Here is a 14,552-nt window from a genome sequence, read left to right as displayed (position 1 = left end):
TATCCGTAACTTGTGCTCAACTGTGTGTGTGTACTATCCGTAACATATATACTCAACTGTGTTTCCTGTACAGATTTTTCACTGAAGACAATCCTGATGCACTGTCTCCGGTTGAAGATGGAATTCTACAGACCTAACCGTAAACGCTGAGTTCGATGATAGGTCCTGTGTATGTTCGTCTAGATCGGATACCTTCGGTACCCAGTCCACTCCTGATGGTCTGTGCTGATGGTCTGTGCTGACACTGCTGTCTCTGACCAACTGTCTGCTAGTGGAGACTACAGTCTGTTGTGCACGCCGTAATGTGTACGTCATCTTGGTGTGACGTCACCAACAGATCTGTAACGGTGCCATCTGCTGCACACCGGGCTTCAGACTATGTATTTAGGAGATAATCCTATTTTGTTTACATTTTGGAAGTGATTATAGTTGCTTGAACGATGCTAAATGTTTCATTTAAAACATCACGCGGTTTTAAATGATATTTAGTAGCGTCCAACCAACTATAATCACATCCAAAATGTAAACACAATAGGATTATCTCCATTCTACCATGACATATGCACCATGAATAAAACGCGGTTTAAATATGCACTCATTACCCATGCGTAGTGTTTTGACACTACGCGCAGTGAACCGGCTCTCAGAAGTGGTTATTGAATTTTTTTCACTTCTAATGTGTTAGTAACAGCGAATCAAAAACGAACATACTTAAATGTCATGGTAGAATGTCTGAAGGCTACAGCCCAGGGCCAGGCAACTGCTGCAGCGGATTGTTTAAACCTACGCATTGCTCACGTAACGATTTGTGAGTCGTGGTATGCTCGCTGTCTGTGTTCACTTTGTACGACTACATTTTTTTATCTACCAACAGCAATACACCAGTTTCCTTTACATATTGCATTTATGTGAGGTAACACATCCACTTGGTTTTTAATTCATTCACCAAGTATTTATCATCAGCGGCATATTGAATACGTCCATCAATATTCATGTAATACAGATCCATATATCACCGCTTAAATGTAACGTTTGCCATCTCTGTAAAGCATGTGGCACAACTTCTGCAGGAGTGAAAGCATAATTCAGTCTAGGTTGCCAAGAGTTATTTGTAGCATGTTTACAGCCACATTGGACTTGGAAACAAAACATATGAGTACAGTGACCAGCATTCTGTAGAGGCCAGCTTCCTACACACCTGTGTCGTTATCTACCCCAGATGGTTCAGCTCTCGAAGGTCGAGCGCCGGCAGTTATACCCTGTTTTCAATTAGCCAATGTAAAATCACTAGACCATGCCAGCTAAACAGTGGTAGTTTGCTGCTGTTCCGTAAACAAGGTAGTTGGCCTCCTTCCGCCATTGGGGCGTGGGGTAGCCTGGGGGTTTAAAGAGTTCGCACAGTATGTGAAGCCCATTACTCCTTACGCCATGGTCCATGTATCGGGGGTGGCCTGTGACTTGTAATTTGAAATGTATGTCAGCCACCCTAATCTTTCATGCAGCACTGAATAATGTTACAAGGAGAACCAAAATGAAAGCATTTTGTGAGTCCCGTTTTATTTCGAAAACAAAAAATTACTAATATAGTCATGGTATATGTTTATACATACCACAAATTACAACAAGTTTTTCCGTCATTCGAAACTGCGCTCCACCCACGTGTAATGCATATTTTAACCATTCAGGTCCCACGTCCAGAGCCTCACTGAACTATAAATGTGTGTCACTTCCCGCGTTGTTGTGAAGCGTGTTCTTGACATCGCGAGGTAATAGTTTGGGAGGGGACATGGAGACAAGTGCAACTGTTGGGTCGCTGGCTTCGGAAGAAGAGTTGGACCACACTCGTCGACGATGGGCAAACAAGCTGAGGTCCACACTTTACAAGAAGAAATTTCTATACACGGCATGCCTTTTATTCGGCAACTTCATGTCGGTGAGTGAAGCTGTTGCACACAAATTCAAATTACACACACAAGTTGATTTTAGAAACTTAAAACCTTTTCAATAACCCGGTATAGGCAAAATGTACGACTGCTGGTGATGCCGTGATCACATCTGACACGAATTAGAAGGACATACCACCCTGATGTTGATATTTGCCGATATGACAGGGCGCTCATGTATCATAATTAAGAGGTAAATTTTACATTTTCAATTTCAAATCATGAAAATATATAAAGCTGGATACCTTAACTGGACCTTGGCTGTCTGTAATTGTCATTCTGGGTCATGGTGTACGTAGTCTCGTCATGTTTAAACGAGGCAACTGACAGCGCCTTCCGCAGCCACATGGCCCTCGGAGACAGTTATTGATCCACATCAGTCGTGATTGTTCAACTAGTGAAATTGTGTATATGTAAAATACTTGTATTGTTTTATGGTAAAGGAGCAATAGCCTTCGTTATTTTGTGCTCTACATATACTCCAAAACTCGATAGACCAAGGTATGTTTAAGCATGTATTACAATTGTAATCAGTGGGACAGGAAATCAATATAAGCTGTTTACCGTCCTTATCGAATGACCTTGACATAACGCTATGACATAATACTTTTACGAGAGATACGGCTGTAGTCTTGCAGCTTGATATATACTAGGTGAGGGAGTGAGTTAAAATTTAACTTCATCTTGGCAATATTTCAGCTATATAGCGACGAGAAAGGTTTTGCATACACAATAAATATAAGTTGTTAAATATTCAGTCATCGAAGGACTCTAAAATAACTGGAGTATCACAGATGGTGTGTAAAACTAGCATTGAAGTCTAAAACTATTTTATTTACGAAGACAATACAACATAAAAACAGGCTATAGGTCGCTAACAACTGAAGGTAGATCACCATACTAGTGGCCATAGGATATATACTAGGGCTCCAAGTCGGAATGCTGAAAGCTACGTAGTAATAGTAGGAATTAGTTTTGTTTTTCTGCCGGTTCTGGTAAAAACATGTCTCAATAATCAGAGGCCTGACTAATTTCAAATAGTTCTATGTGTATGTGGATTATGTATACTATATATAGCTGTCTTCAAAAGACAGTATAACTACTCGACTATTACATATATTATTAAAACTAGTTTGAGAACATTAAAATATTTAACTATTTATTGACAAATACATGATAGAAGTGAGCTAGAGATTAGCAACTAATGTGAGGCCACCATACTAGGGATCGTGGGGACTTTTGCTTCCTGCACGGCTACCCAGCAGGATTTATAACAGCCCTGAAGTGCTTCGGGATTGCATGCGATGTTAGTACGGGGGCGGTGGGGTAGCCTAATGGTTAAAGCGTTGGCTCGTCACGCCGAAGACCCGGGTTCGAATCCCCACATGGGCACAATGTGTGAAGCCCATTTCTGGTGTCCCCCGCCGTGATGTTGCTGGAATATTGCTAAAAGCGGCGTAAAACTAAACTCAGTCAGTCAGTCAGTCAGTCTAAAATGTACTAATATATTACAATTAAAACGGTGATATATATGAATATTCTTTGAATGATGTGGGCTTATATGCCCTCTCAGGGGAACTATCTAGCTAGATTCTAAAGATTCACGGCCATTTCCATTTTCTTAGTTCGCAAACGTTTACAATGTCCCAGTCACGATTAACTAACGTCATCTGATAGAGAAAATATGGTTTGGTGTTTTTAAATGACGCATCAGTGACAAAAATGATGTCCAATGTAATTATTTCGTTTGACTAGTACCATACGTTCCGCAGTTTTGTAGATGAATAAACTACCAGCATTTGCATCTGTTTATGAGTGGTACAACAGGAGGGGCAAGATACGCTCTCCTTGCCGCACACACCTGGTATCATCAACACGTAATAGTCATTCATAAACACATTCTCCGTCGTCAGAACTCATGTAGCCAATGAGTGGATCAACTACATTATGTATTATTTATTATTATTAATTGAACGGCATAGCACAGCTGAAATATTGTTGAGTACGTCTTTAAACAAACAAAAGCACAAGTTCATGATCTAGTCAGAATTATGTAATCCATATCTTTTAGCAGGGATAGGTTAAAGATGTAGAAAAGGTTTAATCGCTCTCTTTTGGTTATGAAATCTTTTTCAAAACCACGTTAACAGCAAGTGGTATGTGAAGGACATGTTACTAAACTGACCGGTGAGTTTATATCTACCTTAATGTATACGTCTGGGACACAGTTGACTATAGGGGCGATGGAGTAGCCTAGTAGTTAAAGCGTTCGCCCGCCAGGCCAAAGACCCAGGTTCGATTCCCCACATGGGTACAATGTGTGAAGCCCATTTCTGGTGTCCCCCGCCGTGTTATTGCTGGAATATTACTAAAGCGGCGTAAAACTAAATTCACTCATTCACTCACAGTTCACTATGGAAGGCTTGAAGGGATATTTTCACATTTTATGATTGTCACACGGGGTAAAATCCTAAATTCATTTTCATAACTCAGAAATTGGTAAAATGTCGCATTGTCACTTTGTCATGATGAATGAATGAATGATATTGCTTCTGGTATTGTTTAATAAGTGCAACAACACGTCAATGCCGACATGTCTCTCTTGAGATTCCATAGTCACTATGTTAAGCAGTGGAAATGAACCCGGATACAGAAGGAATGCGACACATATCACTTAACAGTCAGGCAGCGTCTCATAAAATATAGGGCGCGGGGGGCGTGCTGGCTAGTGATCCAGCGAGGTTGAGGTGTCGGGATCGAGCCCACCTGTGACCGGGTTTAAAAACCTTGGAGTCAACTTTGTGTGCAGACTCTTTCAGTATTGTCACAACCCCCTAGTGTACAGTACACAACCCTGTGCACTTAAAAGAACCCACGAATCCGTTGGTATATGATCGGATGGTGGCCACATGAATACGTGCAAACACCTAGTTGCGGGTACAGCAACGTGCAGTGAACTTGGACAAAGTACGGTAACTATGTGTCTCAGTCCACCCAGCTGTGAATGGGTACCTCGTAAGGATGCGAAAACCGGGTACCTCGTAAGGATGGGAAAACCGGGTACCTCGTAAGGATGCGAAAACCGGGTACCTCGTAAGGATGGGAAAGCCGTAATAACTCGGTGCGCCTTGTGGCAGCAAGAGTTGTATGATCCCCAGGGAGTTGATATTGATAATAAGATGTGCCGTCGAGATTGACATCCAATGATCGAGGGAAAAAATACCAGCGCCTTGAGCATGCACTAGTGCGTGGATATGTGCGCTGTATAAATATCCAATGATAATAAATGATAAATAAATACACTCGGTTGTTACTAGGGGTGACTATTGATAGGGAAACAACTATTGCGATAGCGATAGTCTATTGCAACATATGGTTCCGACAGTCTATTGCTACCTACTATTGCAATAGTTTTTTTCTCCATGACTTGTCTCATTTGAAGTCATTTCCCAAAAGAATGTACAGTTTATATGAAATAAAAACAAGTTGAAGTAGTTTCAGTCTCTTTTAATAAGTGACGAGAAACTTGATCAAGTAAACTGTTACAACATAACTTATTATAACTCCGAGTCGCATGCCGTGTTTGTCTCCATGTTTAAGACATAGCAGGGGCGGATAACTCTAAATCAAAGTGAACAAATCTGGTACTTCCTGTATTTTGCGCTGTGCATTTATCAACGGAAGTCAATTACTAAATTATCGATAGTCACACATACTATCGATGCATCGACAGTTTTTCGTTCTACCATCGATTAATTGCTATCAGAGACTCAACAATTGCAATCCATCGATAGTTACAGCACTAGCTGAGCACTAGCTGTGACACTTGTAAGGTCAGCATGTTGCCGAAGCAAGAGTGATATACCGGCAACATGGTTACGTTAATTACCCTATTTCACTGTTACTGTGGAGGTCGTCGTATCTGGCCCCGTGATCATGACTCAAAAGTCACACCTTGTCTGAACTCGCGTGATTCACGTAGCTGAGTAGCGTCCATAGCAACCTATACTTGGTGGCCGGAAATAACGACCACATGAGTGAGTAAGTTTAGTTTTATGCCGCTTTTAGCAATATTCCAGCAATATCACAGCGGGGGACACCAGAAATGGGCTTTACACATTGTACCCACGTGGGGAATCGAACCCGGGACTTCGGCGTGACGAGCGAACGCTTTAACCACTAGGCTACCCCACCGACTCTATCGACCACATGGATGTATGTTTTGATGACCTGACAAATCGTGTGACAACGTGCCATTAATCAGCGGATTGTCCGGTTCTGTGTCAATATTTATGCGCCAACAGTTTATGTGTTTAATTTTCGCTTGTCTCATGTGTAAAAAATTACTAAATGACATTGTCTGTACACTCCAAAAGGACGTGGTTTACGAATTAACAGTCCAAACTAAAATCAACATGATTCAATCCGTTCTGATTACGTATGCCTTAAATGTATTCCATCAAAAGCTTGGAAGTGAGATAATTGGTCAATTCAAGTACTTATATTGATGTGTAAAGGAGACGGGAATACTATAGCTTCCTTAGTTGAAAGAAGGAAACATCACTTTTTTACATCAAAACTATATTAATATTAAATTGTAAGTGAAAAATTTGAAAATATGATGTACTTCGATTTAAGTAATAAATCAAATTCCAATGGCCTCAGTTTTCTCCCCATTTGGTTTAGTCTGCGACATAAAGAGTGAGCGAGTAAGTGAGTGAGTGAATTTAGTTTTACTCCGCACTCAGCAATATTCTGAGTCTGGACCAGACAATTCAGTGATAAATAGAATGGTCATCGATCTACGAAATTGTCAATCAAGTCAGCGAACCTGACCACCCGATCCCATTAGTCCCCTCTTACGACAAGCATGGGTTACTGAAGATCAATTCTAACCCGGAACTTCACGGGTTGACATAAAGATCCATATGTAGGCAAACATATTGTCCCAAACTCCATCTGACTAAACACAGAATTGCATGACTTAGCTTCTCTTTGGCAAGATTTAGTTTTTGAAATTCTCATTTATACTAGTTTTGATCCAATATCTTGTAATTAACTCTGTTATTCTTGTAATCAAATAGCAAAGGCGTATTTCAAATGTTGTTTAGAAAATAATTCGAAATCATATATCAGAGACTGCATGGTAAAATATAGATGTGAATAATTTTCAAAACATCAAAACAAAATCACCCGAGTGATACCTCCACATGACAAATGTTCATTCATTCAGAAAACTCAATTATGAAAATTTCATTGAACTGTTTCATATTAATTTGATGAAATTTACTCTGTACAATAGATAGGAGATATTTGATAATAATTTCATTACAGTAAAATACAAACTGCACAGAATGATGTTAATATACTCTCCCAAAAAAGAAACGCATCATGCAAATAGCAATTTCATGTAGCAATGAATTAAAACGTGATTCATTTTACAAAAGGTTTTGCTCTGTTTATGAGTCCTATGGTGTTTATGTTTTGAAACATCACAACGAAACGCACAATCCGTAAAATACCCGTATTTAACAGCATGATTTTCAATTTCGTCGTGTAGTGTCACAGAATACACAATTCACATGCAATGCACGTGGAAGTTGGGGATCAGATAGTCTCAATGATGGGTATAAAAGGTTGATCGCTGTCTGTCGATTATTCACTGTATTTGGAATATTGTTGACGAACGCAAAATGCCACGTCTAAGTGAAGCCAACCGTCATATCGCCATTGCTTGGCTTGAAGCTGGCCAGTCTCTACGTGCAGTTGCCCGACGCATGAATGTTCACCAAAGCACCATTTCACGGCTCTGGGAGAAATATCGCCGGCAGAATTCGGTAGCAGATGCCCCTCGTAGTGGGCGACCTCGAGCGACCACTGCGGCGCAGGATCCCTACATCCGGGTACATCACCTGCGTCATCGAAAAGCTACGGCGACCAGTACCGCTCGACAAATACCCGGATTGAGGAGGCTTTCTGCACAGACCGTCAGGAACAGGTTGAGAGAGGCTGGTTTACGTGCCAGAAGACCTTATTTTGGCCCTGTGCTTCGACAAAAACATCGTCGACATCGAGTTCAATGGTGCACCAACGTTCAGGCCTGGAACCTACCGAATTGGCGTAAAATGTTCAGTGATGAATCACGATTCCTATAGGAACGACGCGATGGAAGAATGCGGGTGTACAGACGTCAACGTGAACGTTTCGCCGACGATTGCGTTCCCCAGGTGACTAGATTCGGGAAGTGTTATGATGTGGGGAGGGTTCACCTGCCGTAGGAGAAGTGATTTGGTGATGATCCAGGGCAACCTGACAGCTCAACGGTACTGTGACGAAATCCTACGCCCACACCTCCTTCCAATTATTGATCGCCAGAGGGAGTTGTTTCAACAGGACAATGCCAGGCCCCACACAGCATGTCACACTAGAGACTTCCTCCAGAACCACAACGTCAATGTGCTCCCCTGGCCCTCAAGATCACCGAACTTAAACCTGATCGAACATCTGTGGGATGCCCTGGACAGACGGGTGCCACGCCGTTATCCTCAGCCCCAGACACTTCAGCAACTCGCACAGGCACTACAGGCAGAGTGGGCTGCGATTGGGCAACACGAGATTCTGAGACTTATCCGTTCGATGCCGAGGCGATGCCGTGCAGTTCTGGATGCCCACGGTGGTCACACGAGGTATTGACTTCAGCGCCACCACACGGCTCCATGTGACACTCAAACTGACTTTCCTCGAGTTGGTGCCAAAGACGGATAAGTCTGCATTCCCAGTGTGCAATTTCGCTATATTTCATTGACTCATAAAGCCTACAAGATGTTTCAAAATAAACATAAAAATACAGTTGAAATTCCTATATGCGTTTCTTTTTTGGGAGAGTATACATGAATTCGAAACAGGAAAGACAAAATATAACATGATAACCAACAGATCATATTGGTGATGTTTTTGATGAAGCAAACAATATGTTTACGGTTCCTCAACCTCCTTGACAGAGCCTTCAATAATCTCATTTGATAATCATCACGTCAATTTCAAAAGCAAGCGGTTATGCACATATTATGCAGATATTTACAGGCACATTCTATGATGAGTGAGTGAGAGATTTAAAGTTTAACGTCACATCGGCAATATTTCAGCCATATAGTGACGAGAAAAAAATTGGTTTAACTATAAGACATACGTCACAAAAGACAGTAAAACATTAGATAGTTATCTCAATTTGAGTCTAACCATTTCAAATGATGAAAGACTTTATTCAACACAAAGAGCAATATTACATATAATGCCATTAAAATACGAGCTATAGACCACTAGTCACCAAAGCTAGACAACCATAATGGAGATCGTGGAGATTCTATTAGGAGAGATCTTAATATACATGATGTACCGTGTAATAATCACTATAGGGTGTTCTGTTCACTCTTAACATGGTAAGAGGCGACTAACGGGATCGCGTGGTCAGGCTCGCTGACTTGGTTGACACATGTCATCGGTTCCCAAGTGCGCCGATCGATGCTCATGCTGTTGATCACTAGATTGTCTGGTCCTGACTCGATTATTTACAGACCGCCGCCATATAGCTGGAATATTGCTGAGTGCGGCGTAAAGCTAAACTCACTCATTCACTCACTCTTAACATGCGTACGCCTGTGGTAGTCACCCATGTTATAATCGCGATGTGATGTATGTACTGTACTGACCATGTTCTATATAATCAGTACGGATTGAATCATGTTTTTTTATCATGTGTTCAGCAGAGCATGACGTGCAGAACATGCTACATTCATTTGCCGCAAGTTAATCTACACACATGGAACTTAATTAAGCACCCTGTAAAACAGGATGATCACCTGCCTTTATCACAATGTATTGCGATTACTGTATGAACCATCTTCTGATTTCAGAGTTGGATCTAGGGGCATCAGCAGATTCCTATCAGCCCTTTGAAGGATCCATTTCGATCACTGTATGAACCATCTTCTGATTTCAGCGTTAGATCTAGGGGCATAGGGGGTATCACTATAGGACCTCCAGCTCACCCCAGTACCTCAGCAGATTCCTATCAGCCTTCTCAAGGCCTTGTATAAGGATCCATTTCGATCACTGTATAAAACCTCTTCTGATTTCAGGGTTGGGTCAACGGTCAGAGAGGGCCATCACTGTTGGACTTACAGATTATCACGGGGACGGACTTGTCTCAAGGCTCCGCCTTTTTCACTGCTGCTGCCACTGGCTCCCTGGTTGGAGCCGTTGCTGGTGGAGCCATCTATGACCGGTTCAATAAGTACCTGTCGCTGTTCATCTCGATGGCCGGGCACGGACTGACTGTAGCTGTGATTCCACTGTGTTCACCCTACTGGCTCATGATCGCCATGTTTGTAGCACACGAGTTCTTCCTCGGCATATTTAAAACAGGTGTGTGTGTGTGTGTGTGTGTGTGTGTGTGTGTGTGTGTTGTGTGTGTGTGTGTGTCCACTTATTTAGAACTTTATTACACCACTTCAGTCTGATTGTGTCTCTGGTCATGCATATTGGTCTCGGGAAAATCGCAGGAACAATAGTTCATTTGTCTGAGTATCAAGTGGTGTAGTGGTCTCAGGTACAGCTGGGTCAATGGGGTCGGGATCAGAAGGTTTAGTTATCTCAGGATAAAAACGGTTACGTTGTAGATACACCTGTTTATCACGTTGACGTAACCCTGTTGCCTGAATACTGGTTTCGGGACTAGATGGTTCAGTGGTCCCAGGATCAGATGGTGAAGTGGTATCGGGACAGGAAAGTTCAGTAGTCTCAAGATCAGACGCTTCAGAGATTTCATGATCACATGGTTCATACAAAACCACGTCTGTACAAGTATGACCCTGGAATGTTTAATGTTCAGTGGTCTCAGGATCAGGTGGTTCGGTGGTTTCGGGATCAAATGGTTCAGAGAGACTCCGGACTAGATGGTTCCGTGTTTTCGGGATCAGATGGTTAAGTGGTCTCAGGTTCAATGGGTTCTTTGCATTTCTACGAATACTTTTACCTTTGTCCTAAACGATTGTTTCACTTTTGGTAGAGCTACTTTTACTCCTCTTCTTTGAGTTGGTTTCTTGTGGGACATCTCCAGCATCGTATATATCATAGTGTCAACCAACGAATAGACAGCAAACCAACAAACACAATGTGTGCAGTTATTATATTCAACGTTGCATATATTTGGATTTATTTTACTTTTTAAAAATATATTTGATTTGATGGCGGTTTTTGAATTTTGTAATGAGCAATGACTCCAATTCCTTATTTTATCTTGATTATAACACATTTATAAAATGCAGATATCTACTATCCACAAAGAACTTAATTAAACACCTCCTGTATTTTTTCAATGACAGGTTTTCAACACGTACATACAACTTTTCATGCTGACCACGATGGATAAATATCGGTTCTTCTGACCCCTATGATCCTTTGACTCATGAACAAACGACAAAATAATTGGAATCTATGTTGATATTATGATAATTGCTCATTTTGAAAAATCCCACTGATTTTCATACAAAACCGCGTCTGTACAAGTATGACCCTGGACTGTTTAATGGTGAATCTTTTGGTGAATCTGAGCATTCAAAATGTGATTTTGCTGGTCTTACACCTTCTTACACCGAGGGCAACCTTCATGTTACTGTATGACAGTCAGCACTCTCCTCCTCATACCCCTGTCTGCATGCCTCCTCTGAAGGGGCAGTCTACGCCATTCCTCGTGTAAAGCAGCTTCCAGTTGGGCCAGGTTCTGTACAGGAGGACCCCTTGTTTGCACACGACGACCAATCATGTCCCAGATATGCTCTAAAGGGTTAAGATCCGGGCTCATTCAACCATGAGATATGTCAGGGGGTGCTTAACTAAGTTCTTTGTGTGTATAGATAAATATATACATGCATTAATACATATAAACTTATGTTTGCAGGCTGTAATGTGGAACTTGTTCGTGTGTGGGGAGTGGAGAGCAAACCTTACATGCAGGCTTTACATTTCTTATGGTCGTTAGGGGGGAATTATCTCCCCTTTTGTCCTTGAACCGTTTTTAGCCGTCAGAAAATATGGCGATAATAACGCAACACGGTCTTCTGTCATGGAAACCCAAAACAGTTCATACGAGGTACAGGAGTATGTAAATGCATCATCGGATCATCATCTACAGACAAGAATCATTTGGCCCTTTTTTGATGACTGGGCTGTTAACCATCCTGTCGTCTTTACCGTTCTTAATAGTGTTTCTATTTGCAAGACAGGAAAAGCATAAGGACGCTACTAAGGCTTTAGAAGGAAAGAGACAAGGTAAAATGTTGTCCCGGAAATTACTCGTCCTAACACTTGGCCTTCTAGGTATATTCTATTTCTTCTTGGACGAAGTTGAAGACTCGTCGGTGTCTTTCCTGACATCATATGTGGTAATGCAGTTCAATTGGACTAAGGTCACGGGAGCCAGAATCACATCGGCGTTTTGGGCAGCATACGCCTTTGGTCGTCTAGCTGCCATCGTCTTCATCGGCTATGTATCGCATGTAAAGATCTGTGGTGTGTTCTTTTCCTTTCTAATCCTCGCTCAGGTTGGAATGATATTTGCTGGAATGTACCTCTCAAAGGTATTCATGTGGATCACAGCTTGTGCTGTGGGCTTTTCAATATCGATTAGCTTTCCTGCGATGCTGACCTGGATTGAGAAGGACTTTGTGCAACTCTCAGGTAAAATCATGTCCGTCATCTTTATAGCTGTAGGTCTGGGTGGAATGGTCAATCCTCAGATCATTGGTCACCTGATGCAAGTATCCAGTCCTCTCTGGTACAATTATATCCTGACCATCGAGAGTGTTCTGTTGTTCCTCAGTTTCCTAATGTTGGTGTGGCTTGTGAAGAAAGTCCTGAGCAAGCATCACTCATCCTACACAGTCGAGGGAGATCCAACGGTAGAAATAGAGGAACCTCTAAACGAAAAGCCAAGTACAATTTCATAATAAATTATTGATCATAGTTGTGTTTATTTGCTAATAAATTCCATTTGTATTGTGTTTCTCTTCTGCAATTTTTTTGAAATAAGATTAGAAAGTAAAATAATATTTGAGCGTGTTTTTGACATGTTTAGAGTGAGTGAGTGAGCTTAGTTTTACGCTGCACTCAGCAATATTCCAGCTATATGGCGGCGGTCTGTAAATAATCGAGTCTGGACCAGACAATCCAGTGATCAACAGCATGAGCATCGATCTGCGCAATTGGGAACCGATGACATGTGTCAACCAAGCCAGCGAGCCTGACCACCCGATCCCGTTAGTCGCCTCTTACGACAAGCATGGGTTACTGAAGGTTCATTATAACCCGGACCTTCACGGGCGTCAAATAAAGTATAACAAATATCTAAAACATACTATTAGAGAAAAGTATATATTTCAGCTATATTGATTATTTACAGACCGCCGCCATATAGGTGGTATACTGCTGAGTGCAGCGTTAAACAACAACCAACCAACCTTTACCTGACACTAGGCATGGCAGAAGAGGCAGGACCAGTCAATGTCCTTGAATGAGGAGTCTTTGACCATCCCGGCATGACCATATAAGGGGAACAAAACGGGCAAATACAAATGTAGGCTTAAAGGAGAATACGAGTGAATTGCAATAATTTGATGGATGAAAGTCATCAGAAACATATTCCCAAATTTTCAATTAAAACATGTATAATTATGTTTTAATCGCGAAAACAGTTTCTGTAAATCTCAGCTTCGGCCATTATACATATTTCGCTGGAACCCACGTGACCTTTCCGCTCGTGACGTCAAATGTGCCTGGATTCCGCCATATTGCCAAAGACCAAGCGCTACAGTAGTACAAATCGTGTTGTTTCTGTCGTTTTTGTAAATGGTACAATGGTGTATTGCGTTGCCTTGGGATGCACGGAATCGTCGAACAATGGAAAGCCACAATTTCTTCCGTTTTCCAAGTAAAGGGAGAGACTTAGGCAGGAGAAATGGTCCGATCATTCCGAGTGGGACGCATATGAAAGAGACAAGCACACATGGGGCATACAAATTCCAAAGCTAGGCTGAAGAAAGAAGAATTACCCACCAGATTCATTTATACTCCATCATACCCTGTTACAGCTTATACTGTCAGTAGTATTTTTAACATAATTTATATCAAGTACGATTGCCAGTCGAATTGCCCCCGCTGCAAATTGCCCCAGCAAATTTGGTCAAATTGCCCCGGAGTTTGGTCAAATTGCCCCAGGGGGGTAGTTAAAATGCCCCAATTTATTTAAAATGATTAAATATAGGCCATAAATGCATAGTTTTGTCAACCTTGATATTATGTTCTTCATATAAAAGTATATACATAGTTATGAGTTTACTGATGGAACATTTATCAGAAATATTACTTCTTAATAACTTTTATATGAAGAACATAATATCAAAGTTGACAAAAACTATGCATATACGGCATATATTTAATCATTTTAAATAAATTTGACCAAATTAGAATGATTGACCAAATTTGCTGGGCCATTTTGTAGCTGGGGCAGTTCCACTGGTACCCACGAGATAGATATCAAAATCAGTAAGAGAT

The 14,552-nt window shown here is 41.4% G+C and overlaps 1 protein-coding gene across 1 annotated transcript; it reads left to right on the top strand.

The window, feature by feature from the left end:
* The first annotated feature begins 1,555 nt into the window (after nucleotides 1-1,555).
* Nucleotides 1,556-13,003, top strand: LOC124268335 (sodium-dependent glucose transporter 1A-like). Its single transcript, XM_046703307.1, is given in 5 exon segments — nucleotides 1,556-1,933; nucleotides 10,082-10,367; nucleotides 11,902-11,981; nucleotides 11,983-12,231; nucleotides 12,233-13,003. Coding segments are annotated over 5 exon segments (1,479 nt in total). The 5' UTR covers nucleotides 1,556-1,786; the 3' UTR covers nucleotides 12,950-13,003.
* The last annotated feature ends 1,549 nt before the right edge of the window (nucleotides 13,004-14,552 follow it).

Source organism: Haliotis rubra, unplaced genomic scaffold, assembly GCF_003918875.1.
Source record: "Haliotis rubra isolate DU_JTF1 unplaced genomic scaffold, ASM391887v1 Scf1370, whole genome shotgun sequence".
Taxonomy (NCBI): Eukaryota; Metazoa; Mollusca; class Gastropoda; order Lepetellida; family Haliotidae; genus Haliotis; species Haliotis rubra.
This window is presented reverse-complemented; position numbering and strand designations above follow the sequence as displayed.